A 26,597-nucleotide genomic window follows, 5' to 3' on the forward strand; every position below is an offset into this window, starting at 1 on the left:
ATTTGTCTCACTTAAAAGAAATTTAAAAATCCAAAGCAAACCAAAAATGGAACAACCACATCTTACTTTACCTTTTATTCACCCTTGGAAATTTTTTGCTTTAAGGACCAAGCAATTGTCATTACATTGCAAGAGCCATAACTTGTTGAGATATCTTAAATCACAGTTTTATTGAACTTTTTTGGCACTATATTTTAGTCTGTCTATGAGACTTGAAGTTGCGATAGTTCGTTCGCTAGGATAGTACACTGCATTACTTATGTAGTGCATTCTACTAAGCCTATGATAGAAGCCTATGAAACTTAGCCACAAGTGGGGCCTAATAGGCAGAGATACATTGCAGACATGGAGGCATGTCAGGCTTCCAGCTACCATGGGAACCTATTGTTGCCTTGCATTCGCACGGTGCCGATGGGTGACAGAAGGAACCCCTTCTCCCTGTCATCTGCTTAAATGCTGTAGTTGCTATTGATTGCGGCATGTAAAGGGTTAAACTAGCAAGATTTCAGGTTTCACCAAATCTGGCATTTAGAGCAGGAGCCGGGCTGTCAGTCAGCTAAGCCATCGCCTTAAAAAGATGCATGTGCAGATTAAAAGTCGATTAGACAGGTCAGTAAAAAGGCGTATTGACTGTCACTACGGGGTTAAACTGAGAAAGTATGTGTCAATACATACAGGTGATTTATCATTTTCTGTTTATTTTCCTTGGATCTTGCTCATTGGCTTCTTTTTAGCTTAGCTAAATTAGGGCAGAGCTGTGATCAAAGACTACAATTAAGCTACAGGTCTTATAGGGTGTCTGCGATAATCTGAGACACACCTCCAATCTCACCATTGGTTAGGGCTGCGGCTGCTGTACCTTCCCACTGTCACTGCTTCATCTCATTGATTGGTGGCTTTAAAACAGAAGTCTATCACATGATCACCTGAAACGTAGTGCATAGAGAACTGATTTCTATTACAGCAAGGGCAGAATGATTACAAAGTACAGATCACTAAAGCAATACTGAGATTGATGATTATCAGGAAACTACTATGTATATACGCAAGGAGAATGAGGCTTATTAAAAAGGGGCTGTCTGAGTTATTCAATCTTTATATAAACAGGCTCCCTATGTGAGAAAATAACCAACAAGCCTTTATTCTCCTCTCCTGGCTTCCTGCTGTGTCCAACACCAAAGCTCAAGATCTTTTCTGTGATGCATTGCTTATGACCGAGCTTCAACAGCCTGTGTATGGGATGTCACAGGCTGCAGCAGCCAATGACAGAGCTCAGCGAACACAAGTACACAAGGTTAACTTCTTACATTTCATCTTAAATATTGAGAAGGTACAGTTGGGTCCAAAAGTCATAGGACAGTTAGATAATTTTTCCAATTTAGCCTCCAAACACATATTGATGCCTGTGTTTCTCATTCATTGTAGTGGTGTTTAAAGTGTAGACTTTCAGCTTTAATTCAAGCAGTTTAACAAAATTACTGCATAAACTGTTTCGGAATTACACCCATATTGTACATAGTCCCTGCATTTTGACACTCTCAAAAGTAATTGGACAGTTGACTGATAAGCAGTTTCATTGTGAGGTGTGGTATCTTTCTTTATCATTTCATGACAAACTAAGGAGATACAAGGTCTGGAGTTGATTCGAAGTGCTGAATTTACATTTGGCAGCTGTTCATGGGAACTCTCAATTTGTGCTCCAAAGAGGTGTCAGTGCAAGTGAAGGAGGCCTTAATTACACTAAACAACCACCACAAATCTATCAGGGAGATAGCAGAAACTTGACACAGTGGCCAACTCAACAATTTAGTGCATTCCTTAAAAAGAAGGAAATCCCCAAGGAGCTCAGCAACACCAAAAGCCCTGGAGGAGTCCAACTAAAGTAGATCACAGAATATTTGGTAAAGAAAAACCCCTTGATGGCATCTAACCAAGAAGGTATACATATCGGTCTACAATCAAGAGATGCCTTGATGAATATAAATGCACAGGTTAACACACAACAGCAGACAGATCAGATAAAACATTGCTATAAACACCGCCCAGTTCTATGTTGTAGAACCAGTCCGTTTACTGATGAAACCAAGATGAACTAGTACCAGAATGATGGGAAAAGAACAGTATGAAGGAGGAAAGAAAGCGCTTATGAATGATCCAAAGCATACCACCTCACCTGTCACACATAGTGGAGGCGGTAGTTACGCAATGTGCATGTATGGTGTAAGGGGAATTCAGTCACTGGTGATTATTGCTGATGTGACTGAGGATAGACTTAGCAGGATGAATTCTGAAGTATATAGAGATGTTCTGCTCAGTTTCAGTCCAATAATGCAAAACAGATACGAGGGGCTGCTGATAATTCTTTGGCTTTACCCAGAAAGAAACGAGATGGAAAGATGATGAAGCTTTACATTTCTTCCACATACTCTCCACTGATGCCAACACACTTCTTACATCGGTATTCCAAGTTCTGTAAGCCTTGCAAAAAGAAGGATTTCGGTTGTGCCTCAAACCAGTCATCCGTAGCAGCCATGGCATCAGAAATAGTGTAAAATTTTGTACCCTTGAGGTGTTTCTTCAGGTTTGGAAACAGATGATAGTCGGAGGGAGCTAGATCTGGTGAAAAAGGTGGGTAGTCAACCAGCTGGAAGCCTAGCGCCACCAGTTTTGCCGTGGTTGCTTGTGCAGTGTGAGCGGAGCGTTGTCTTGCAGGAACAAGATTCCTTTGGACAACTTGCCTCGCCTTTTGGCCTTCAGAGCAGCTTTCAATTGGTCCAAAAGTTCAATGTAATGCCTTGCATTGATGGTGGAACCATTTTGAAGGTAGTCCACTAGCAGTCTGCCCTCCTTATCCCAGAACACAGACGCCATCACCTTAGTGGCTGATTTTTGCACCCTGAACTTCTTTGGGCGAGGAGAACCACTGTGTCTCTACTCTTGACTGCTCCTTGGTTTCAGGGTCATACAAATAAATCCAGGTCTCAGCCATAGTGACCAGTCGATCCAGGAATTTCTTATCAGTCTGGAAACGCTAACAAATGGACCGGGAAGTTTTCACTCGCATGCTTTTCTGATCTGTTGTCAAACATTCGGGGACCCACTTTGCAGATAGCTTCTTCATGTTCAAATGTTCATGGATAATGACACAAACACGTTTACAAGAAATCCTCATGATGTCTGCTATTCCTTTAGCTGAAATTCACTGATTCTCCAGTACGAGTCTCTCGGTCGTCCAGGCGTTCCTCATCATTGGTACTGAAGTGGCCCGTTTTAAATTTGGCAACCCAGTTCTTAACTGTAGAATATGAAGGGCATTGATTCCCCAATGTCTGCGACATATCACCAAGAATATCCTTCACGGACTTTCCTTGCAGAAACAAGAATTTTATCACTCCTCTGCTTTCATTTGCTGTGAATATTGACTTAGACTCCGCCATTTTGTTTTCCCACGTGCCTAGATCACTGTTGCCATAAGCTACAAACACTAAATTTTGAAAACATATTAGACAAGGCTTTCATGTGATGTAGCAATCATTACCATAGAAACAAAAAAAGAACACAAAGCCAAAGACTTATCAGCACCCCCTCGTAGAATGGCGCTTCACAGTATGGATGGATAATGACTAGCGTTGCTCGTAATGATTGGCTGGGTGATAAAATTGGGCTGATTTTTGCAAAATCAGATTGGGTCAACCAGACCTGATTTTTAACAAAAATGATAAAGATGATGGGGAGGAGAAGGAACTTGCAGTGCTAGAGTTCTAGCTTCAAACCTAACTAAGGGCAACATCTGTATGGAGTTTCTATGTTGTATTCGTATTTATTCTTCTTGATATTCTCCTACTCTGGAGAAGAAAGTACAAGTGTGGTGACTCAATTGTTAGCATTACTGCCTTGCAGTGCTGGACTTCTAGCTTCAAATCTGATCAAGGGCATCATTTCTTTTAAGTTTTTCAAGGTCAAAGCAGCTGTTGTTCTTGATGAGATTTGAACCTAAGACCCCAAGGCAACAGTACTAACCACTAAGCCACATTTATTGAAGAGCCGCGCCTCCTTCTCTTCCATTGCCTACAATGGGAAGTGGGATCAGGTTGTCTCGATTCCCAAATATTTTTGTAAAATTGGGCAGAACCCGACCCAACTTGTCCAATAACCGCTCATCACAAACATCCCAAAACATACCACAAAAGCAACCCAAGAGATTCTTTAGGCAAAGAAATGGGATTATTGCCGAGACAGCCATTTGACCTTAATCTGATTGAGCTTTTCACTTACTGAACACAAAGTTGAAGACAAACCCAGAAACCAGCAGCAACTGAAGGCTGCTACAGTAAAGGTTGAGCAAGGTATCTTAAGGGCGGAAACTCAGAATATGGGTATGTTTAAGAGGTCTACACATCAAGCAAAGTATTGCATCGAGGTATTTGAAATGATTATAACTATAAGGAATATTCCTGTTTGTCCAATTACTTTACAGTGTGACGATGGAGGGACTATGTAAAAAGTGGCTATAATTCCTAAACAGTTAATGTAATATGTTTGTTAAAATGCTTTAATTAAAGCAGAATCCATAGGGGTGGTGTGCAGAGACTAAATTACCTATGAAAACTGTCACAGTTCAAATACTTCTAGACTTAACTGTAAGGGCAATCCAGTTCACTGCACTGCGTCACTACACCATGAGTTTTGCAGAGATTAGAATGAAGATTTGCAAGGTGAACTTTCCACAATTATACACGGTAAATGGTACCCCATGTGTGGAGCAGCTTGATGTGATGCCGGGGGACAGGCAGTGATGTCCTGCCTCATCTTAAAATGTCTCAGCTGAGAGTCATGAAACAGAGGAGCAGATATTTTGCTTCTTATAATCTACACAACATTGGACATAGGGGATGAGCCGAGCAGTGCTATGGATCCTGAAATTAAAATGTATGCTGGAGGAAAGATTGAGGGGATTAAATTAGTACTTCCTATAAAAAAATGTATCCATCACCAACTTCATTTACAGAGCTGCATGCATGAGTTCTGAAAGGGGATAAATGCTAAAATGCCACCTCACTTGTCAAAAACTAGTTGGAACTATCAGAAGTAGTAAAACAGCAGTTAAACCAATATATCAAAGAGAAACCACCTTTGGGTGTCAGAACTGCAGCAATACTTTGTGACAGACCATACTAAGTGTTCTCAATATTGGCCTGTGTAGGTAGAAGAGCTTTTTCTTTTTCCTGCAGGAACAGGAAGGGGTCATCAGTAGTAAATAGTAAAACATAGGCAGCATCCACAGTGCATAATATATAAAATGTAAAAAAACTTTATTCCCCGATGTCCATATACATTGTATGTTCTGTGTGTGATCCGCTTGACAAAGACTTCTCATGGGGTCGAAATGTCGCTGTTATGGACCTTGGGGAACAAAGTTTTTTTACATTTTATATATTATGCACCGTTGATGCTACCCATCTTTTACTATTTGGACTGTGCCGAGGAGCAGGGTCCTATCCTATGAAGGGCTGGCATCCCTTTAAAGAATCTACTCCGCCAAATATTGGTTGATTGGTGAGTGCTGCTGTTTTCTTTGACTGTTAGTTGTACCAACAGGGAGGGTTCATCAGTTTATGCTGCTTGTGCCAAAATCTGACCCTACCATCAGAAAAGTGCAACAGAAACCTGGATTTATCTGATAAAAGCTTTTCACTGTTCAGTCATCCATTTTTTGCACTCAATATTTCTAATTTAACACTAAAACTGGTCTACAGGAAAACTTGCTTACTTAATTTTATGTTGCACTCTGAGGTCATGAATCTAAGTCCCACATAGGAAAGCGTTAATTGAGAAAAAGAGGTCTGTAATTAAATGACCAGTGTATTTTACTTTTAAAGGCATATGTATCGCTGCCAACCATCCAAGTGCTATGGGAGCTAAGCTCATTGGAGCAGGACCCTCACCCCTATTGTTTCCATCAATTACCTCATGTAACAGTAGTTTTGTTTTGTTCACCCTGTTTTGTAAGCGCTGTGGAATATGTTGCCGCTATATAAATAAAGATTCTTCTTCTTCTGCTGGTTACACAACCCTGACACACAGCACGTTATTAGGAAAAAAAACAAGTTGCTGTGAGACTCACCATCTCCTTGTGGTTTGGGTAGTATGTCTGCTCAATTAATGGAAACTTTTCTGCTCCCAAAGTTTTATATGCAGCTATGAGTTGGGCAAACTGTAAAAAAATAATTACATTGTGCTTAATAATGAATGTAGTAAACACAAGTAAAATTTTAACCAATTCAAATATATTTTAGCTATTAGTACATTCATATCTGGTGGTCATGGTGCAGCCGAGAGCCAAACCATGGTTGTGATAAGACTTTTGTGGTAAAATTGCAAGTTGCTGCTATGAAGGAAAATTCCGATTTCCTGCAACCATTGCAAGTAACCTGCAACTTTTCCATCATATAGAATCATGGAAGTTGTACAGTGAACTTACTGTAATGTGACCAAATCGGCCCTATGGAGTCCTAGCCTTAAGGCCCATTTACACGTAACGATTATCGCTCAAATTTCGTTTAAACGACCGAAAATTAGCAATAATCGTTACGTGTAAGCGCGAGCATCGTGCACTTTTCGTTTGAACGATGATTTTAAGGTGAACTTAAAATCCATCCTTCAGGCAGAGATTAAATGTCTCTCAATAGACCACATGCTGTTATCTCCGTGGGAGTCTGCAGATAACATCGTAATTACAATTGTGATTAATTACATGCTGGGCTGTGCAAAAAAAACTCCTGGAGGCCCTTTTACATGCAAATGAAGATGATAAAGTGTTAATGTACATCAACACTTTATGCAAATAGATTGCAAAATCTTTCAATCCTTTGAAAGATTATCTTTGCGTGTAAATGGGCCTTTAAACTGCCACAGTGCACATATCTGCATGAAGTTTTGCCACGGTGCAGTGATGTGAGGCTCGCTGTCACAACAGTAATGTCCTGTGTCAACATACATTTTTCTGTAGTGGAAGCACCCAATCTGGCACATGCTGGACACAAACAGTGCCTGATGGAAGTTAGACTATAATGGGGTCAGACAGACATCCAATATGCTGCCCTGAGTTTTCCCAGATGAAATAGCACAGCATTTTGTCAGATTTTGTGATGGATCTGTGCAGACGCAGATGTGAACAAAGCCCTATGTTGTAATTACAGTACAGGTGATGTCTGTTGTAATGTTTGCTATGGTTTGTAAAAGGATAGTAAAATATTAAATAAAAAAAACAGTATATAAAAATCTGCAAAAATCACAGCAAAATGTAGTGTATGAATCTAGCCAAGTCATTTACAAGGGTAAATTGCTCCATATTTAGTTGCTTTACTATTGTATACTGTATACTGAGCAGAACATGCACTGAACTTTTCGTGTGAATGGATTTAAAGGGACTATCTGCTTAAATATTAATGATCTATCCTTGTGATACGCCATCAATATCAAATCAGAGGAGGTTCAACTCCTGGCACCCCTGTCCATCAGCTGTTTGAAAGGGAAGAGGTGCTCATGGCCTCTTCCTCTGCACACAAGGTTAATGTTCATCAGTCCATATGGCTTTTGAAGGGCCAAGTCCCATTCAAGTGAATCAGACTGAGCTGCAGTACCAGGCAGCGGCTCTACGTAATGTACGGCACTGTGTCTGCTACACAATGAAGAGGCTGCTGCACTCACCCATGTGCTGTGGCCCTTTCAAACAGCTGATTGTTGAAGGTTCCCGGTGTCCTACTGATAACCTGTCATAAGGGTAGATCATCAGTATATAAACCCCAGAATATCCCTTTAAAAATTCCTATCACTTAAAGGGGCTTTCTGAGACGTTTACTATGACCTATCCTCTGGATAGCTCATCAATAGTTGATTGGTGAGGTCCATAGCTCAAGATCCCTGCCGATCAGCTGGTCCCTGCACCCACTGTCAACGCAGGCAGCACTGGAAGCAGATTGTGCTGTCAACCTCGCAGCAATGGAAGCTGCGCCTACAGTACCAAAGCGGGCCACTACAATACAGACAGCACTATTTGCTTGCAGCACTGCCTACACTGGCAGTGGGCATGGAAACCTGATGTTCAGAGGGATCCCAAGCAGCAAACCACACTGATCAACTATTGATGAGCTATCTGAAAAGAGGTCTGCAATAGTAAAAGTCCCCGTGAACCCTCTTTAAAGCTTTCCTACTAGTGATTAGCTTTCTAATTTGGCTGGGACTACAGCTAATATTAGTGTATTCGCATGTGAACACTTACCACCCATGGCTTGTCACAGAAGTTGTAAATTGACTCCAGAGAGTTTACACTGGGTATACCGGCATATTGCATGCCAATGATGAGGTTGCGAAAGTCTTCATTTTCTGCCATGCTAAAGGAATGTTGTCGAACGAGAACGAAATCTGGTCGAAAAGACCTAGAAATAACAAAAAGTGCGTTTGAAAAAGTTTTCCGAGAATTCCAAAAATTTAAAATGGGCTTAAAATGGGCAAAAATTGAATACTCATCTATGTCGGAGGCTCTCTTGTCCAGCGCTGCAGCCCCGATACCTGCCAAATGCAACCAGGAAGAAGTGGCAGGCGGTCACATGACTTGTGCAGGCACATGCAGGCTTCCGTGGTCATAGAAGAATCACTACTGAAGCTTGTAATAACTCATAACCGCCTGCGGCTTCTTCAATGTTCCGTGCGGTGGGCACCGAGGCTGCAGTGCTGGACAGTGAGCTGTGGGGATAGATATTCTATACTCATTTTAAGCCAATTTAACTTTTTTATATCTTGGAAAATCCCTGTAGAGGGTATTCCAGGCACATAGGTCATCAATAGTTTGTTGGTCACAGTCTGCCGGTCAGGAGCCCGGATGATCAGCTGAGCAGGCGCATGCTAACAGGGTTTGGAATGTAAGTAACTGCAAGTGCAGATCTCAGTGAAATCAATGGTAGCTTCACTTGCAATTACAAGCACCTGACATTGCACAGGTGTGTAGAAGCACTGACAGCATGCGTCCACTCAGCTGATCAGCGGGGTTCCCAAGTGGTGGACCCTGGTCGATCAACTATTGATCACCTATTCTGAGGATAGACCTGCCAAGAGGGGCCTAGATGTCTTTCTTGGGCAATACAATATTGTATGTTATAATCATTAATAACCTCAAGGGTTGGTGACTGGGGATTATTCCGAATGTCAGACTGGAGCCAGGAAGAAATTTTTTCCCTAAAATGAAGAAAATTAGCTTCCAACTCATGGTTTTTTTTTACCTCCCTCTTGATCAACATTATAGGGTAATAGGCTGAACTGGATCAACATGTCTTTTTTCAGCCTTACTTACTATGTTACTATGTAGACCATCAATAGTATTTGATCCTGGAAACCACCTTCAAGCTTCAATACAATAATATTATATTTATTAAAACATATTGTATTTTCTTAAAGGGAACCGGCCATAAGAGAAAACAATTGTTTAAATCCCCCGCCATAGTGTAATGGAGCATGACAGAAGCAGACCACACATGGCTGTACACAAAAAAGCCATGTTTAACATCAGAAATTCTTATTTTGTTGTATGCAAATGCGCCATCTTGAGTCAAAGATGCGCTGCCATTACCACTTGGAGTCAGCAGAAAGCTGCCCTTTTCTGCTTGCTATCTCTCCTGCATATTGACATTAGCGTTGGTAGCGCTGAAGTCTTGCAATCGCATTGGCACAAGTCCCTTGAGTTCAAGGTGTATGCACCTTGCTTCACTGTGCATGTGCGGGGGTAGACACGGCCAGAAGGGTGCATGGCGCGTTTGTGAGACTTCAGTGCTAAAAGTGCTGATGTCAATACACAGTGGAAGGTGGTGAGCAGAAGAGTGGCTGGGTTTCTGCTGTGATGCGCTGACTCTGGGGTATGATGGCGCCGTCACTGTCTCAAGACAGCGCATTTATATATTGTGGGCACGCACAACAAAGCAAGCATATTTGGAAATGCTAAATGGCTTGTTTTGTGCACAACCATGTGTGGCCATGTCAGGCTCCATTACACTAGCATGGCAGATTGAAAACTACTTTTCTGTTGACAAGCTCCCTTTTACTAATAACATGTTCTGTGGTTCAGTGGCCCCTGTGATAGCAGATCTGTCCAAGTAGGAAAGGTGACTGGGTCCTGGACACTTAGTGTTGTCAGGAGACCGAACCAACTTCTCTTGGGCCAGAAAGGGGTCACCAGGATTAGCGTGCATACCTAGGTTCTGAAATGTTGTAAGACTCTGGGGATCAGCGGTATAATCTGTTGGGTCCTCCATAGAGAGAAGCTCTATGTAGCTGCTGTCTGATTGGAGATCGCAACTGAGTGGCTCCCTTCTAATAACTACGTTTTCTAAACCAAACAACCCCTTTAATTTAGAGCCAAAGAAGTTTAGACATTTGCCAATATTTTGGACTCACCTGACAACTCGGGTCCCATTCCGGAACATCTGCAAATCGACAGCGAACGTCCCATCAGAATGAGCAACAAGGTTTATTTCTGAGAATTCAGCCTAAATTTAGAGAGGGAACGAATAACATGTTCGAACATGTCAAGAGACTTTGCGATAGGTGAAAGGATAAAGAGCAATGGCGCGACCCATAACAATCAAATGGATGTCATTTTTTCTAGTGTAGTCCATAAAAAAAAAAAAATAGATTATACCTACCCGATAATCGGGTTTCCAGGAGTCTCCACAACAGCACCAATTAAGATTGCCTCCTCCTGATCGGACAGGAACATACTGAGAGGTTAAAAGCTCCCCCCTTCCCCACTTTCCTCAGTGGATTCTAATGAATTGCCGGGGTAGGAGCTCAACTTGAATTTTTTCCCTAACTGTGCTTTTTTTGGGGGGGAAAAATATTTTCTATAATTTCTTTCCTATGTTTTTAGGGGGGGGGGGGGGGGGAGGTACGGGTGCTGTCGTGGAGACTCCTGGAAACCCGATTATCGGGTAGGTATAATCTATTTTTTCCCCAGTCGTCTCCACGACAGCACCAATTGAGATGTACCAACTAAAGTCTTTTTCTAGGGTGGGATTGCTGCTGAGAGGACTTTGCGGCCGAAGGCCATGTCCTTGTCCTGCTGCACTTTTACCCTATAGTGTTTAATGAACGTGTGGGGCTTCTTCCAGACTGCGGCTTTGCATATCTGCTCAACCGAAGCTGAGTTATGTTCGGCCCATGACAATGCTACTGGCCTTGTAGAATGGGCTTTAAGAGCTAAGGGGATTTCCTTCCCAAGGGCCTTATAGGACTCTATGATGGCCAGGCGGATCCACCTGGCTATGGAGCTTTTTGCTGCTCTGCTCCCTTTGTTTGGGCCACTGAACTGGACGAACAGGTTGTCATCCTGTCTCCAGTGGCTTGTCGCGTCTATGTAGCCTAGGACTGCTCTCCTAACGTCCAGGCACCTAAGGGCTCATGTCCACGGGCAAAATATGATTTAAGATCCGCAGCGGATCTCCCGCATGCGGATCCGCATCCCATAGGGATGCATTGACCACCCGCGGGTAGATAAATACCCGCGGATCGTCAATAAAAGGGATTTAAAAAAAAATGGAGCATGGAAAAATCCGGACCATGCTCCATTTTCGTGCGGGTCTCCCGCGGGGACGGCTCCCGCGGGCTTCTATTGAAGCCTATGGAAGCCGTCCGGATCCGCGGGAGACCTAAAATAGGAATTTAAAGTATTTACCATCCGGCGCGGGCGGGGAAGGTCAGCTGTTCCTCACGGCCGCATCTTCCTTGCTTCGGCTCGGCGGATGTGCCCGGCGCATGCGCGCGGCACGTCGGCGACGTGCCGGCGACGTGCCGCCGGCGTCAGGAATTCATCCGCCGGCCGAAAATGAAGATCCGGCCGTGAGGAACAGCTGATCTTCTCCGCCCGCGCCGGATGGTAAATACTTTTAAATTCTTATTTTCGGCGCTCATGTCCGCGGGGCAGGAGGGACCCGCTGCAGATTCTACATGTAGAATCTGCAGCGGATCTGATTTTCCCCGTGGACATGAGGCCTTAGGGTTTTTTCTTCCTCGCTTTTTGGCTTACTAAAGAATGAGGGAATTATGTCTTGGGACCTATGAAAATGTGATACTACTTTCGGCATGAAGGCAGGGTCCGTTTTAAATACTAATTTGGTGTCCGAAATTTTCAGGAACGGGTGGCCAAAGGACAAGGCCTGCAGTACGCTAACACGCTTTGCGGAGGTGATGGCTACTAGGAAGATGGTAAGCATCTTTATCGGTAGTGCTTCGATCGGCTCGAATGGTTCCGCTGTCATGGCCCTTAGGGCCCAATTAAGGTTCCAGTCTGGAAAAAGGTTTATGGGCCTAGGTCGTAGTCTCGCTGCTGCTGTCAGGAACCTGCTGACCCATCTGTTGTCCGCGAACTTTGTGTCACATATGGCGCTAAGGGCTGCGACCTGGACCTTCAGGGTACTTGGAGAGAGGCCCATCTCTAGACCCTCCTGCAAGAACTCTAAGATCAAAGGAATATCCGGGATAGAATCCCGGGAATCCCTTCCCTGTCTTCATGAGGAAAACCTTCTCCAAACCTTCTGGTAGATAAGGTGGGTCGTCTTTTTCCTGCTGGACATTAACGTTTCTACTACTCTCTCTGAGAAGCCCTTCCCTCTTAGTGAGGATTCCTCAAGAGTCATGCTGTTAAGTGGAGCTTGTCTATGCCCGGGTGGTTCAGTGGCCCCTGTGATAGCAGATCTGTCCAAGTAGGAAAGGTGACTGGGTCCTGGACGCTCAGTGTTGTCAGGAGACCGAACCAACTTCTCTTGGGCCAGAAGGGGGTCACCAGGATTAGCGTGCATACCTAGGTTCTGAAATGTTGTAAGACTCTGGGGATCAGCGGTATGGGAGGAAAGGCGTATGCCAGCCCCTCTCCCCAGTCCTGGCCTAGGGCGTCTATTGCTGTAAGACGATCTCCTGGCCAGAGGGAGAAGAAGTTGCTTACTTTGGCATTCTCCCTGGTTGCGAACAGGTCCAATTGTGGGGTCCCCCACTCGTGGGTCAGGATTCTGAACGCTTTCTGGGAGAGAGACCATTCTCCTGGGTCTATTTGCCTCCTGCTGAGAAAGTCCACTTTTTGGTTTAGCGTCCCCTTCAAGTGTGTTGCTGTGATCGAAAGGATCCGGCCCTCTGCCCACTGGAAAATTTTCTGCGCAATGTTTTGCAGGGCGGGAGACCTTGTGCCCCCTTGGTGCCGAACATGGGCGACCGCGGTGGTATTGTCCGACAGTATCTTTATATGCTGGTTCTGTACCGAGTTTCCTAACTGCTGTAGGACCCGCCATACGGCCTGTAGCTCCCAGTAATTTGAGGATTGTTCTCTTATCCTTTGTGGCCATGGGCCCTGAAGGAACTGGTTCCCCACATGCACTCCCCATCCCCAGGCGCTTAAGTCCGTTGTGATGTGCGTGGCTGGGTTCTGTAGCCAGTGGATCCCTCTCTGCAGGTTCACTGGGGATGTCCTCCAACGCAGGGATGTTTTCACTGTGTTTGGGATGTACATTCTTATCCCTAGAGAGGACTGTTTTTTGTCCCACGTGGATAGGACTGAGGTTTGCAGAGCTCTGGTGTGAGCCTGGGCCCATGCTACTCCTGGAATGCATGACGTCAGGCTTCCCAGGAGAGACATGGCTTCCCGAATTGTGCATGATCGTCTCCGTAGGAAGGTTTTGACCAGCCCTCGGATTTTTTGTATTTTCTCCTCGGGCAGGCAGGAGCATTGCGATTGTGCGTTGAGTGTTATGCCAAGAAACGTTTTTTCCCTGTCGGGCTCTAAGCTGGATTTTTTCCAGTTTATGATCCATCCTAGGGATTGGAGAAATTCTAGCACTATCTCCAGGTGTTTCGTTAGGAGTTCTCTGGACTCTGCTATTATCAAAATATCGTCCAGGTAGGGTATTATTAGGACCGACTTCTTCCTCAGGTAGGCGGCTACCTCTGCCATAATTTTGGTGAAAATTCTGGAAGCTGAGGAGATCCCGAAAGGCAGGCATCTGAATTGATGGTGCTCTATTTCTTTGCCCATATCCACTGCGAACCTTAGGTATTTCTGGGACCCCTCGTGGATCGGCACGTGGAAATAAGCGTCCTTTAGATCTATGGATGCCATGTAGGCCCCTTTGGGAATCAACTTTATTGCTGAGGAGATGGACTCCATTTTGAATTTCCTATATTTGACGCAGGTGTTCAGAGGCTTCAGATTCACTATCATCCGCTGTTTCCCGCAGGGTTTTCTTACTAGGAAGAGCCAGGAATAATGGCCCTGGGTCTCCTTGTTTCGCGGTACGGGGGATATTAAGTTTAGTTGTTGCAGCTCCCGAACGCTTTGCCTTAGTAGGTGTAACTGTTGCCCTGAGCCTCCCGTGGTAACGAATTTCCTTCTGGGGAGGGACACCAGTTCTATCCGGTATACCTGCTGTAAGATCTTTGGGATCCATGTGTCTTCGCAAATCGCGGCCCATTGATCCACAAAGCTCCCCAGCCTTGCCCCCACGGGGATGGCATCAGGGTCTCTGCTTTGGCTCCCCCTGGTGGGGGTTAAAGAGCATATTCCTTCCTCTGCCCCCCTTAGGGTAACTCCAGCGTCCCGTCTTGCCCTTGCCTCGGTAGGTCTCGGGCTGTTGCACTGGAGCCCGGAAGAAGGTCTTCCCTCTCTGTGGTTTTTCTTCCGGGAATCCCCTCTTTCTGTTGGCCGCCTTCTCCAGGATCTTCGTCATATGATAAAGAAACGTCAGGCAGCAGGTACGGTGCAATTGAACTTTATGCATCCAAACGAATACACCCACAGTTGTGCCTCCTCAGCACAGAAACTGACAGTAGAACGGGAGGGCGCATAGCTTGTTTTTGGAAGCTAGGTCTCCTGACCAGGACTTCAGCCATAACACCTTTCTGGCTGAGTTAGACCGGGCTGTAGCTTTCGCCGAGAGATTGACTGTTTCGGCCGCGGCATCTGCTAGGAAATTTGTTGCCATCCGCAGGATAGGGAGAGAGTTTAGGATCTGTTCCCTTGGCGTCTTGTTGCTTAAATGTAGCTCCAGCTGTTCTAGCCATACCCCCAGAGTCCGCGCCACGCAGGTGGCTGCGATCCCTGGCCTAAGTATGTTTGCCGCTGATCCCATGATTTTTTCCGGAAGCCTTCAGCTATGCGACCCATGGGATCTTTTAATTGTGCGGCGTCCTCGAAGGGCAGGGTCGTCGTCCTAGCTACTTTGGCCACTGGCACATCTACCTTGGGTACCTCCTCCCAGCTTGCGCAAACTTCCTCCTCGAACGGGTACCTTCTTTTTACCCCTCTAGCGGAGAAGCAACCTGCGTCGGGTTTCTTCCACTCTTTTTGGATGATTCTAGTGATATTTTTGTGGACAGGGAAGGTATGCCTACGCCTCTCCCCCAGTCCCCCGAATATCTCATCTTGCAGGGTGCGTGGTTCTCTGGGCTCTTCCATTTTTAGTGTAGCCCTGACCGACTTGATTAGTTCCGTTAAGTTGTCCTGATGAAATAGGTACTTTTTGTAGTCATCATCTGAGTACTCCTCAGCCGCCGGTTCCTCTTGCTCCGACCCGATTGAACTCTCGGAGTCGGAAGGCTTATCGGGAACATACGCCTTTTTCTGGCACTTAGCTGGCGGCGCTATCTGCGACGTTAGGGCTGATCGAACCTCCTCTTTCACCAGCTTCCTAACGTCCTCCATGAATCCCCCCGATTCCTCTTTGACTAGCCTAGCTACACACGCCTTGCATAGAGGCCTCTGGTACATAGCTGGCAGTCTCGTCCCGCACTCCACGCATTTTTTGAGTTTTGTTCTGGGGGGGTACGTCTTTTTTTATCCCTCTGACAAAAGAGCATTTTTCGCGGGTAAATATGCAATTTTCCATACACAATACACTGAATTTTGCATTTGTATTTTTGCCGCACTGGCTACTTATAGCCACTGAGGCTGAGGTTTCAGCTGTCTCTCGTGCTGGAGCACTCATTACTATACCGGTGCTGCAGACACCTTGCGACCTGTAGTGCTGGTCCACCTTCTGGCTTCTCTCAGGTTCCTTTTTTTGAATTTCGCGCTCCTGCGCTAAGCCCCGCCCCCTCCGTGCGCCTCCTTATGCGAGCGTGATGACGTCATCGCACTGGACACGTGACGTGAAGCCCCCCGCCGTCAAAGGGCTTCCTGGAGCGCCGTGCTGTAACTCTGCAAGGAGGAGGAGGGGGACTGAGGCTCCCGCTTTGTACCCCCCATGGGCCGCCGCGGGAGGAACCTGGCCCGGGGGCTACCACCCCATGTGGCGTCCTGGGAGTCTTCTGGCTTGGAAGGGAGGACAGGCTGACCCACTGCCCTCCGATCCGCCCGTGAGTAGATTCTGGCTGGCTTCTCCACCAGCCCCTCTCAGAGATCCTGCCTCCTGGCAGAACAGGAAGACACTGAGGAAAGTGGGGAAGGGGGGGAGCTTTTAACCTCTCAGTATGTTCCTGTCCTATCAGGAGGAGGCAATCTCAATTGGTGCTGTCGTGGAAACGACTGGGGAAAATTTACTTTTTGTGGGTGAAGGATTTTCATAGTAAACTGGTGTCAGTAAATGTTTATAAGGCACTAAACTGCAAGGCTTGCGCAAGCCCCTGGTCAACATATATGTATATAGCATCTTATGAATAGACATTTCAGACATTGACATTTATCTAAGTGTTAAACTGCAAAAATTAAATCCTTTTATACAGATGTAGCACACTTTAACTTGACACTTTGAGGCCACCTGCACACGGTTGGGTCCTGCAGTGGAGTTAGACCCGATGCTCGGCTGGCGGCCCCAGCGTACTGGTCTGGAGTCTTCTTCCTGTGCTGCAAATGTGCAGGCCGCCTACATTATAGGCACAACCCTGGTTCCATACTTTGACAGGATGGAATGATTGCAGAGCACAAGTAAGCCTACTCCAGTGCATCAAATTAAAGGGGTTTAGCAAGCTAAAATAAAAGCAGGCAGGGAGCAGATAAAGCATTAAATTAAAAAACCACCAAAAAAAAACAAAACACTGGTCCAACCCTGAAAGTGGCTGTAGTTGTCACATGCCATTCACTCACCAATCACGTACCTTAGTGGGCATTTGTGCACTCGACCACTGAGGTATGCGAGTGGTCACTTGAGTGATAAATGGCATATGACCACTGCAGCCCCTTCTGGGATTGGACAGGCGGGTACTGGAGCAGAAGCACTGTATGGACAGAGGAAGCCATTGAACAATAGAGTATGGCTTATTTCTTTATATGTTTATCTGCTTCCTACATGTTATAGTCTTGGAAAATCCTTTTAAAAGGTGTTTCCAAGCAAAATATATAAATGACCGATCCTCAGGATAGGTCATCAATAGTTAATCACGTGGGAACTGCTCATGATCCCCAGCGATCAGCTATGCACCTGGCCCACTGCCAATGAAGCGGGGCTGGACATAGTCATCAGGGTCAGGAGCTCAAGTGCCGTAGCTGGCTTTACTCCCATTGAAGTTAACGGAAGCTGAAGCCTCGTACTACACTTCTGTACCTGACCCCGATGTCAGAGGCGAAAGTGCAAGAAGTCTAATAGCCAGCTTCAGTGGGATTAAAGCTAGCTATGGCACTTCCACTCCCATTCCCGATGACTATGTTTGGCCCCGCTGCACTGACAGCAAGCCAGGTGATTAGTTGATCACCTGGGATTCCGAGTAAGCAGTCCCCAGTGATGAACTATTGATGACCTAGCCTGAGGATAAGTCATCAGAAGTTTCTTCCTTGAAAACCCTTGAACGTAACGGTCTAAATATACTATATGTACTGTACAAAGAAAAGGAATTTTCCTATACAAAAATACATATTTCCTAACCACAGTAAAGGGGGAAGAGAATCCGATGGGTGGGGTCCAACTGTTGGGACCCCCACGGATCCCGAGGACGGGGACCTTAAAAGGTCTCCAAATAAATGAAGTAGTGGTTACGCATCCCACGTCTGCTCTATTTATTTTAACTGCATTGTTGTGCTGCCACAGACTATGTGTCTACCATAGCTTCTACAAGGTGGGCCACAAAAAGGTCGCCCAGTCACAGTCGCTCTTTAAAGAAAAATCTGTCTTTGTGGCCCATAGCAACCAATCACAATGCAGCTTTCATTTCTCATATAGCTCATACATAAGAAAAATGAAAGTTGCTTCATGATTGGTTTCTATGGGCCACAAAGATGTGCTTTTAGATCGCTTTCATAGTTTTAGATTCCCCTTTGAAGGAAATATTATTCAAAAATAGTGAATAATTATTTACCCAGAATATTTTTTTTACCAGGAAGTCTTAATTATATGAGCGAAGAATAAATAAAAAACATGCAGAGGCTTTTAAAAAACTCCGCCAGTATCTACAGAAGTAGGCGAGTGTGCCAAAACGCAAAGGGACCTCCACGTTTGTTTGCCCTGAGTGTTTTGTGCATTTGAAATAGCATTCGCTTTTGCATTATAACGATTACTCCTAATTTTACAGAATAACTTTTTTGAGCATGGAGATTTATATACAGGGGATGGACAAAAGTATGAAAACACCGTATGAAATGCATGGGATTTTAACCATTAGCACTGAGCTACCCTTTTGACCCCTACTTGGCTGAGAACTTTCGAGGCCAATTTGTGTTAACTTCACCTCTTGCCCTGCTTCGGGGGGTTTTGGGAGCCAGCAGGTAACAGCAGCTGAGTGGCTCAAACCCCTGACCAATGGAACCTTGTTGCTCAGGGAGATGTTCACTTCTGCCTGGCAGTATCTGTGTCATTATCTCCACATATAATCAGTGTCTCTACATGTCTTACTGAAATATAATTTATAATCCCATGTAAGATAAAACATGCGTTTCGTACAGCGTTTCCATATTTTTGCCCATCCTCTGTATATAGATTGCAGTCACCGTCCTGCGACCAGCTTTCTACCAGTAATAAATCTCCAGGAAATGCAGCCAGTCACCCAGGGTGTAGGCCTTGAATGTCTACTCACAGCTCACATAGCATAAATTAAGAAAACGCCCTAAACTACTGTCTACCTATGACATCTATAAAAAAAAAAGTTGGCAATAAACATTTTCCTGATCCAGCTGATATAATTAACTGGATACACGGCTTACCTGTTCAACTCGTATGTCATAATCTCCTTGAAGCTTCTTTCCTCTGAAACACTTCACCCTAAAATATAAAGAAAAAGTACATGAGAAGGTATAGAGGAAATCACAGAGGTATCACATAGCACGGAGAACAATTAGGAGGTTACAACATAAATTGTTGAACTAATGTACTTAAAGGGAACCAGTCATATCCTACGAGCCCCATAAACTGGGCTCAGGGGTCCAAAGGATAGAGGACACTGCAGAAAATTCACTGGCAAATTTCACAGCATTTCTGCATAAAAAGTATCCACAGCTGATTTTAGTAGCTACATTGCTTCCCCCGCACCGACCCCCCTGGCAGCCTCTTGTGAATGCCGAGCCATGGGTCAGGTGATGCAGAAGTGGAATCACCTGACCAGCAGCTCTACCTTCAATAGAGGCTGCCGGGGAAGGGGGGGCAGCGTCATGCATTTCGAGATTAGGAACATTTGCCATCCAGCCTAAATCTAGAAGGGAGAGTGTCCACTTCGAAAAAAGCACACCATCTGGTGGAATGTGGTCAAGAAGAGAAAGACAGAAAGTGGCGCTAAGGATAAAAGGGAAAACAAAATCATAATTCTAGAGTGAAAACACTGCCAAAAATAACACCAAAAGGTACTTCCACGTTGGGAAGGGGTGGGGGATGGCGCCCGGCTTGCTCTGAACACGTTGAGCTCACTGCTGTTCCATTTGGGTGCTTGCTGTTATCTTATCAATCGAGATAAAGTCACATTTATGTTGACTTTTGGGAATTTCTAGTCCATTTACATTTAAGGACTCCTTGGATCTATGGGAGGTTGATCCACGTTATCTTTGGTCCGCCCCTAAAGTGTAAATACATGTGGTACGATTTTCGCTCTAGTGTTTTGTGTTTTTTTTATCCTGCTGAGCTCCAGCCACCTTCTGTGTCTTTCTCTTCCATTCAGAATAATAAGGTTACGCATTGTGTGACTAAATAAGACGTCAACCGTCAGATCATGCCCACACAGCATATCCTTTGGAACACAGTGGAGAAAGCAGGTAAGTATATATTTTATATTCTTTTTATGGCCATCAATGAAAACAGCCATGAGTCATAAAATAGAACATTTGAAGAAAACACCTTGTACACCGAACCCTTTTTACACAGCATGTAGGTTATTCACTAAAGCTCGCAATTTGGGCTCCATTAGCATGCAACACAAAAGTTGCCTTTGAACCCATGAAGCATAACAGTTGCCGAGGCACTTTTTAAAATAATTTTTTTTTCCCAAAATAAAAGATTTTATATTCTAGCAGCTTTTACTGCACCTACGTCAACCTGTATCTGTACAACCTTAAGTGGAGAGGTCTTGGAAATAGCCAAGACGTCATGTAATTGCCGTATGAGCTGGTTGGCTGAATTTAGCATAAAGTTTTGAAGTTGGTCTGAAAATTATCCATTCGAGATAGAAAGAGCACTTCTGAGTAACCTTGTCTATGCAAATTGGGCACAGCTGTATGTAAATTATTCCATTAGCATGCAAATGAGGCCAGAGCTTTCTACCTCCATTACAAGACTTGTGTGGCCAAGGCTTAGGCGTGATGCCAAGAAATAAAGAGTGGATTGGAAGGTATTGATGTTAGACTGATCTGTGTGATACCTCAAAAGAATAGGTTTATTTTGCAAAAGAAAAGAGAATATTAAGATGTATAAGAAAAGGGGAAAGTATAATATTGCAGCTAAGTGAATCCCTGACATGTCATTTAATGGGGTACAGACCAGGGCACCCAAATAAAAGCAGATATAGGGGAGTTGAAGATGGTGCAAAGGCAGGAAACATGCTCAGGTTAGATATTTCAAGGGTTAAGCTTCCTTCACTTCTGCAGGTTCTGTTAGGATCCATCGCAGATTACATTAAAAGTACTGGAAATAATAGTGCAGCTTGCTGTGCTACTTAACAGAAACCCAACAGACCGTAATATAATCAACGCGCTCCGTCAGGTGCCATGGGTGTCCGGCTTATGACCGATAAGTCCCTACCGTGATTGTCACTGTTCTACCCTTATAACAGAGCAGAACAATGGAAGTGGGACAGTGGGGAAGGCAGCAATGTGAATGAGGCCTGAAGCGGTATGGCAGCAAAGCATTCCTTATTTTGATTCACGATAGTCCTATAGCTTTGGGGCAATTTTTCTGTGCATAATACACAGTGAATAGAACGTTTTTTCACATAATTGGATTTTTTCACATGCTTTTCGATTGCAGAGGAAATACGTAGGTGTGCGTGATTCTCTGTCTCGCAAATATGTGGCTGAAATGCACTTATGCCTGTGTTAATGAGCCCTTACTTCAAAGATCATGAGAACAAAAGTATACATAGCTGGGTGTGTAATAATTCTTCTTCCTTTCTTAGCAGTGAGAACTTGAACCTACAGCACTTAAGGAGTCAAAGGGGCTGTTCACATCTATGTGATCTGGTTCAAAATATAGGACGAAGTAGCGCAGCATGCTACGATATGGTGTCCAGTTAAATGCTGGGTTGCATGATGGAAGTCTGATGAGTTTAGTTCTAGTCAGTGGGGTTCATCAGATACCATGGGGAAAATTTACTAAGACCAGCAATTCCATTACCGGTCTACAAATAATTTCCTCCAGCACAGGACGCAATTAATATATGAAGAGGCACAGGCCTCTCCCTAGATTAACTGCAGCTCGGCTCCTCCATGCGCCAACATAGAAATCTACGCTAGCTACGAGTTGTTTCTAGAGTAAATTATACATAAATCTGTAGGCATGGGCACGCCACCCCCTCCCAACAAGCCACACCCACTTTTCAAGAACGGGCCATGGCCGTCGCAGATAGCAGCATGACTTCTGCACAAATTTGACTTTTCCACGCCAGAATTCTGGTAACCAAAGTAGTTTGGCAATGTCCCTGCGTACGTGTCAATTAAATGGCGGATCCAGAACTTCCGTGATTTTCAAACAATGGAAACCCATAGTGTAGGCATGAATGTAGCCTAGCAGAAGAAAACACAAAGTACCATCTTCTATTTAATAACCACACTTATCTATGTATTCTAGGATGAGTAAATGCAGTATAATTATAATGTAGTCACACACAAAACTATATGTACAAGGTGTTACCACGTACTGTTAGGCAAGATGTTTTGGTGCAGTTATAGCAACAGTATACACACCCATAGAGTCAGCACATATGACATCTATTGGGCACCTGCGGACTGGGTTGGGCTTGTACCTTAATAGGTGATGAGAATTTGTGGATCCCCTTTCCACAGGTCCTACAAGGTTTGCAAAAAAGTGGGAGAGGAGCCAACCCAAAGAATGGTGCTTTAATCACATTTATGTATATAGCGCCTTACTATCTCTCCACTTTCCTTTCCTTCTACCGTAGACAAACAGGGTCCCCTCTCTCTATGGTGTACCTGTCACTGGTTTAGCTCATTTGTTTTTGTTTTCTTATGCCCAGAAGTAGCAAAGTCTAACATCTTAAGAAAACTTTGTGGCAATTTCCCCATTCAATAGCTTTATTAATGGCTTTGGATAACTTGTTGCCGAAAGTTATCATAGCCAAGTTAAAGCTTTCCTACATCTGCACACAAACCCCTTTCATATGTACAGATGTAGCAAAGTTTAATTTGCTTTTTGTAACACGTTATGATAACTCTGTGCTACAGTTTGTTTGCCTTTTCAATTCCTTTATAATGGGTTTCGCTGTGTAAAGGTAAGAGATAGGCCACCTGCAGACGGGCGGGTAGGATCCGGCAGCAAGAATTCTCGCTGCGGGACCCGACCCAAGCGCCTGCAGAGAGCGGCGCGTACTCACCCATGGCTCCGGCTGTTTGATGTGCCGGCTTGCCGGGCAGCCGACGCATGCGCAGACCGGAGCCGGCGGCAGGTGAGTGGCGTTTCTGTGCGGGGCTCGCAGAGCCGCGCACAGAGATGGGACGTGCCGTGGTTTGTTTGCCGCGCGAGATTTCGCGTGGCCGTCTGCATAGGATTGCATTTGTTAACGCAATCCTATGCAGGCTTCCAGCGGCGGAAATTTCCACTCGTGTGCAGGCGCCCATAAGAGAGCAAGAGAGATTTTGAATGCCTTAGGATAAAGGCCCATTTACACTGGACGAGTGTTGGGTAAATGATGCCCGACACTTGTCCCCATGTATACTCACTCCCGTGCTGTTACACAGAAGAGAGTATCGCTGGATCATTCACAGCGTGGCCAGCAGGGAGGCGGGGCTGCTGGAGGGAGCATTCTTCCCCCGCCTGCCTCCATGCACTGTAAGTAGACAGTCATTCAGTACTGAACGGCTGCTGTTTGCACTGAACAGCTGGTCATTCAATTCTCAACTATTCTGAAACTGAGCGTCTGGACGACTCTTGTCTGGTCTCTGCATGCATTTACATGGGATGAATATTGTTCAAAATCCCACGGGAGCGCATGGTTTTGAACTACCAACAACGACAATTGTACCATGTAAAAAGGGCCTTTAGTTAAAGGGCACTCCAGTGATTTTTATAGTCATTATGTAGCTAGTCACCCAGTAGTCATTATGTAGTAGTCACCTAGTGTTACCAACCTAGTTATTTCTTTGTCTGAGACTCCAGGCCTCCTTTTCCTCAAATGGTCATGTGATCCTAATTCTGACCAGCTCAAATTTACTTGGAGTTATGTATTCCGTTAGTAGTCAATATCTCAGTCTGCGTGATACTATTACATGGACTTCACCATGGAAACTACCTATAAAGGGAACACAAAACACTCCTATCACAGTTAATGATGATTACACAGTTATAATAGAAGAGATTACAGCTTAGCCTCATGACTGTATACCTATGCTCTGTAGCTTATTTAGGTGAATATAGAAGGTAATTAAACTGCCCACTCATCAGGCAGAAATGGTATAACCTCTAGCTAATGCTGTGTTGATGCATCATGAGATTGATGTGAAAGTGAAAACCAAACAATCTCATTATCAACATGGAGCCTGATAAGCATCAAACAGGGAGTTGCACTGCACGGAAGTGGCTGCAATACACAGAGAAGGCCTCCATAGTGTGACAGGCAATCAGGTGAGGGCGTAAGGGGTAGAATAAAGTTTTATCACTGGAGTGGCCCTTTAACCTGTCACAGAAATGTATCACAGTCAAGTTAACCTCTGCCACATCTGTACAGCAGAATTACTGGTGCATTTAAAATATTAATAGTTGAACAGAGAATTCTACTCAGAGGTACTCCTTTCCTTGTTTCAACCATGTGAACACACATTCTAGGGTCAATGCAATGCAGATGGAGGATTATTAAAGGACCATTCCAGCAAAACACTTTTCCATCCCTACTCCCCTTACCTGATTGCCAGCCACACAAGGCAGGTCTCCTCTGGTTATTGCAGCCACTTCCATCCACTGCAGCCCGTCTGATGCTTAGCAGACACCATTAGCTAGAGGCTATACATCAATCTCATGATGCATTAGCACAGCATTAGCTAGAGGCGATACCATTTCTGCCGGCCGGATGGACCATTTTATCATCATTACCTTCTATTTTCACCCAAATAAAACAGAGCATAAGTATATAGTCAGGCGGATAAGCTGTGATCTCCTCCATTATAACTGTGTGACAGGATCTATGTGATCATCATCAGTAACTGTGATATATGAGTGTCTGTGTCCCCTGGTAGGCAGTTTATGTTGTAGAGTCCATGTAACAGCATTACAAATGCTGTGAAAAGGACTAGACACTGAACACAACGCCAAGTCAGTCTGAGCTGGTGAGAACTGAGATCACAAGGTCACCTCAGGAAGACTCCGTGAGTTTCAGATAGAAAGTAATAACAAAGCAAGCTAACACTAGCTCACATATATACTACAAAATAAATGAAAAACATATCAGAGCGGCCCTTTACAGACGCTTTACAAGAATGTATCTACGAGGGTAAATGTTCTCAAAGTTTCTGTTCTAGTCCATCTAAGAAACTCTGCAAGGAACCAGAGGTCTAAAGCCGTGTCACATACATTTTTTATTCCTAAATGGTCCTGTAAGATTAATCATGTTGCAGTTTTATGTAAATGTGTACCTGTGTACAATGCTGATGAAGAATTACAACAACAGATGGCGGTCACAGCATGAGATGTCTTTTTGATGACACATTTGAGGTTAATTTACAATCTTAAAAGAAGTTGCCTAGTCAAAACATGACTTGTCACTTTAAGCTGCAAAACCATCTGCATAAGCCTTAAAATCAGCATAGGAAATACAAAATACAAAAAGGATATAATATTTAAGGGTGGTGTTTGCTGCCCTCCAGTGGAAGCAATGTAAACTACAAGCTCATCTGCTGCTTCTAGTCTTGTCTTGAACACTATATAAAAAGCTCATATATTAGGACTTCCTCTATAGAACCACTTTCTGGCTTGATTAAGGCTTTCTACACCGGTATTGCTGCATGTATTATGTTTAAATAACTTTTATATGCTAGATTCAAGTTTATCAGCAGCATTGGAAATAGATTCTGAAGCCTTGGCACATTTGTCTGTCAAGTTTTATACATAGGAACTTAATGGAAGTGTTCTTTGCGGTTTGGGTTCTTTAAAAGTGAACCTGTCACCAGCTAGAAGCACCATAAACTAAGTTCTAGTGCTCATAGAGCAGGTTTCCAGGAGTCCGGGATGTTTTTTTTTTAAATCTCTACCAGGTATCCCATTCGTGCGCTATCACCCCTGAAAGTCAGCACACAGACGAAGCATCGGACTGAAAGCTGCAGGTTGTGTGCATGAACTCCAATAGTGTTCAATGGGAGTGCAAGCGCACAGTCCGCAGCTTTGAGTCTGTTGCACTATCTGCAAGTTGACTTTTGGGGGCGACACTGGATTGGTGAATAGGCAATGGGGTGCAGCTATTCAAAAAGGGGTCAAAAAGTGAACTAGGAAGCTACAGGCAGGCAAGGCTTACTTCTATTGTGGGTAAAATGTTTGAAGGGTTTCTAAGAGATGCTATCCTGGAGGACCTCAAGGACAATGGCTGTATAACTCCATAACAGCATGGGTTTATGAGAGATCGTTCCTGTCAAACCAACCTGATCAGCTTCTGTGACGAGGTAGGTTCTAGACTGGACTAGAGAGTCAATGGATCTTGTGTATCTGGACTTTTCCAAGGCATTTGATACTGTGCAACATAAAAGGTTGGTATATAAAATGAGAATGCTTGGTCTGGGTGAGAATGTGTGTAAGTGGGTAACTGGTCAGTGATAGAAAGCAGAGGGTGATACATACTCTGATTGGGTCACCGTTGGGCCTAATTCCCACGGGCAGATTCTACTGAACCTAATAGCGCAATGCTCACGGTGCGGAATTCCACCGTGGAATTCCACCCCGTGAAAGCACCCGCAATCACCCGCGACATGTTCTATTTGCCGCAGGGGTACACGCAAACGGCTT

At 44.5% G+C, this 26,597-nt stretch overlaps 1 protein-coding gene across 1 annotated transcript in view; it reads right to left on the reverse strand.

Annotated features, from left to right (window-relative positions):
* The window catches only part of SYN2 (synapsin II), a 342,823-nt gene that overhangs the window by 102,359 nt on the left and 213,867 nt on the right, over positions 1–26,597 (reverse strand). Inside the window, exons 2-5 of the mRNA XM_066596482.1 lie at positions 19,160–19,217; positions 10,447–10,538; positions 8,282–8,438; positions 6,125–6,214 (exon numbers count right to left, since the gene is read on the reverse strand). Of these exons, the coding sequence (XP_066452579.1) occupies positions 6,125–6,214; positions 8,282–8,438; positions 10,447–10,538; positions 19,160–19,217 (397 nt within the window). The remainder of the gene's footprint in view (positions 1–6,124; positions 6,215–8,281; positions 8,439–10,446; positions 10,539–19,159; positions 19,218–26,597) is intronic.

Source organism: Eleutherodactylus coqui, chromosome 3 (genome assembly GCF_035609145.1).
Source record: "Eleutherodactylus coqui strain aEleCoq1 chromosome 3, aEleCoq1.hap1, whole genome shotgun sequence".
Lineage (NCBI taxonomy): Eukaryota > Metazoa > Chordata > Amphibia > Anura > Eleutherodactylidae > Eleutherodactylus > Eleutherodactylus coqui.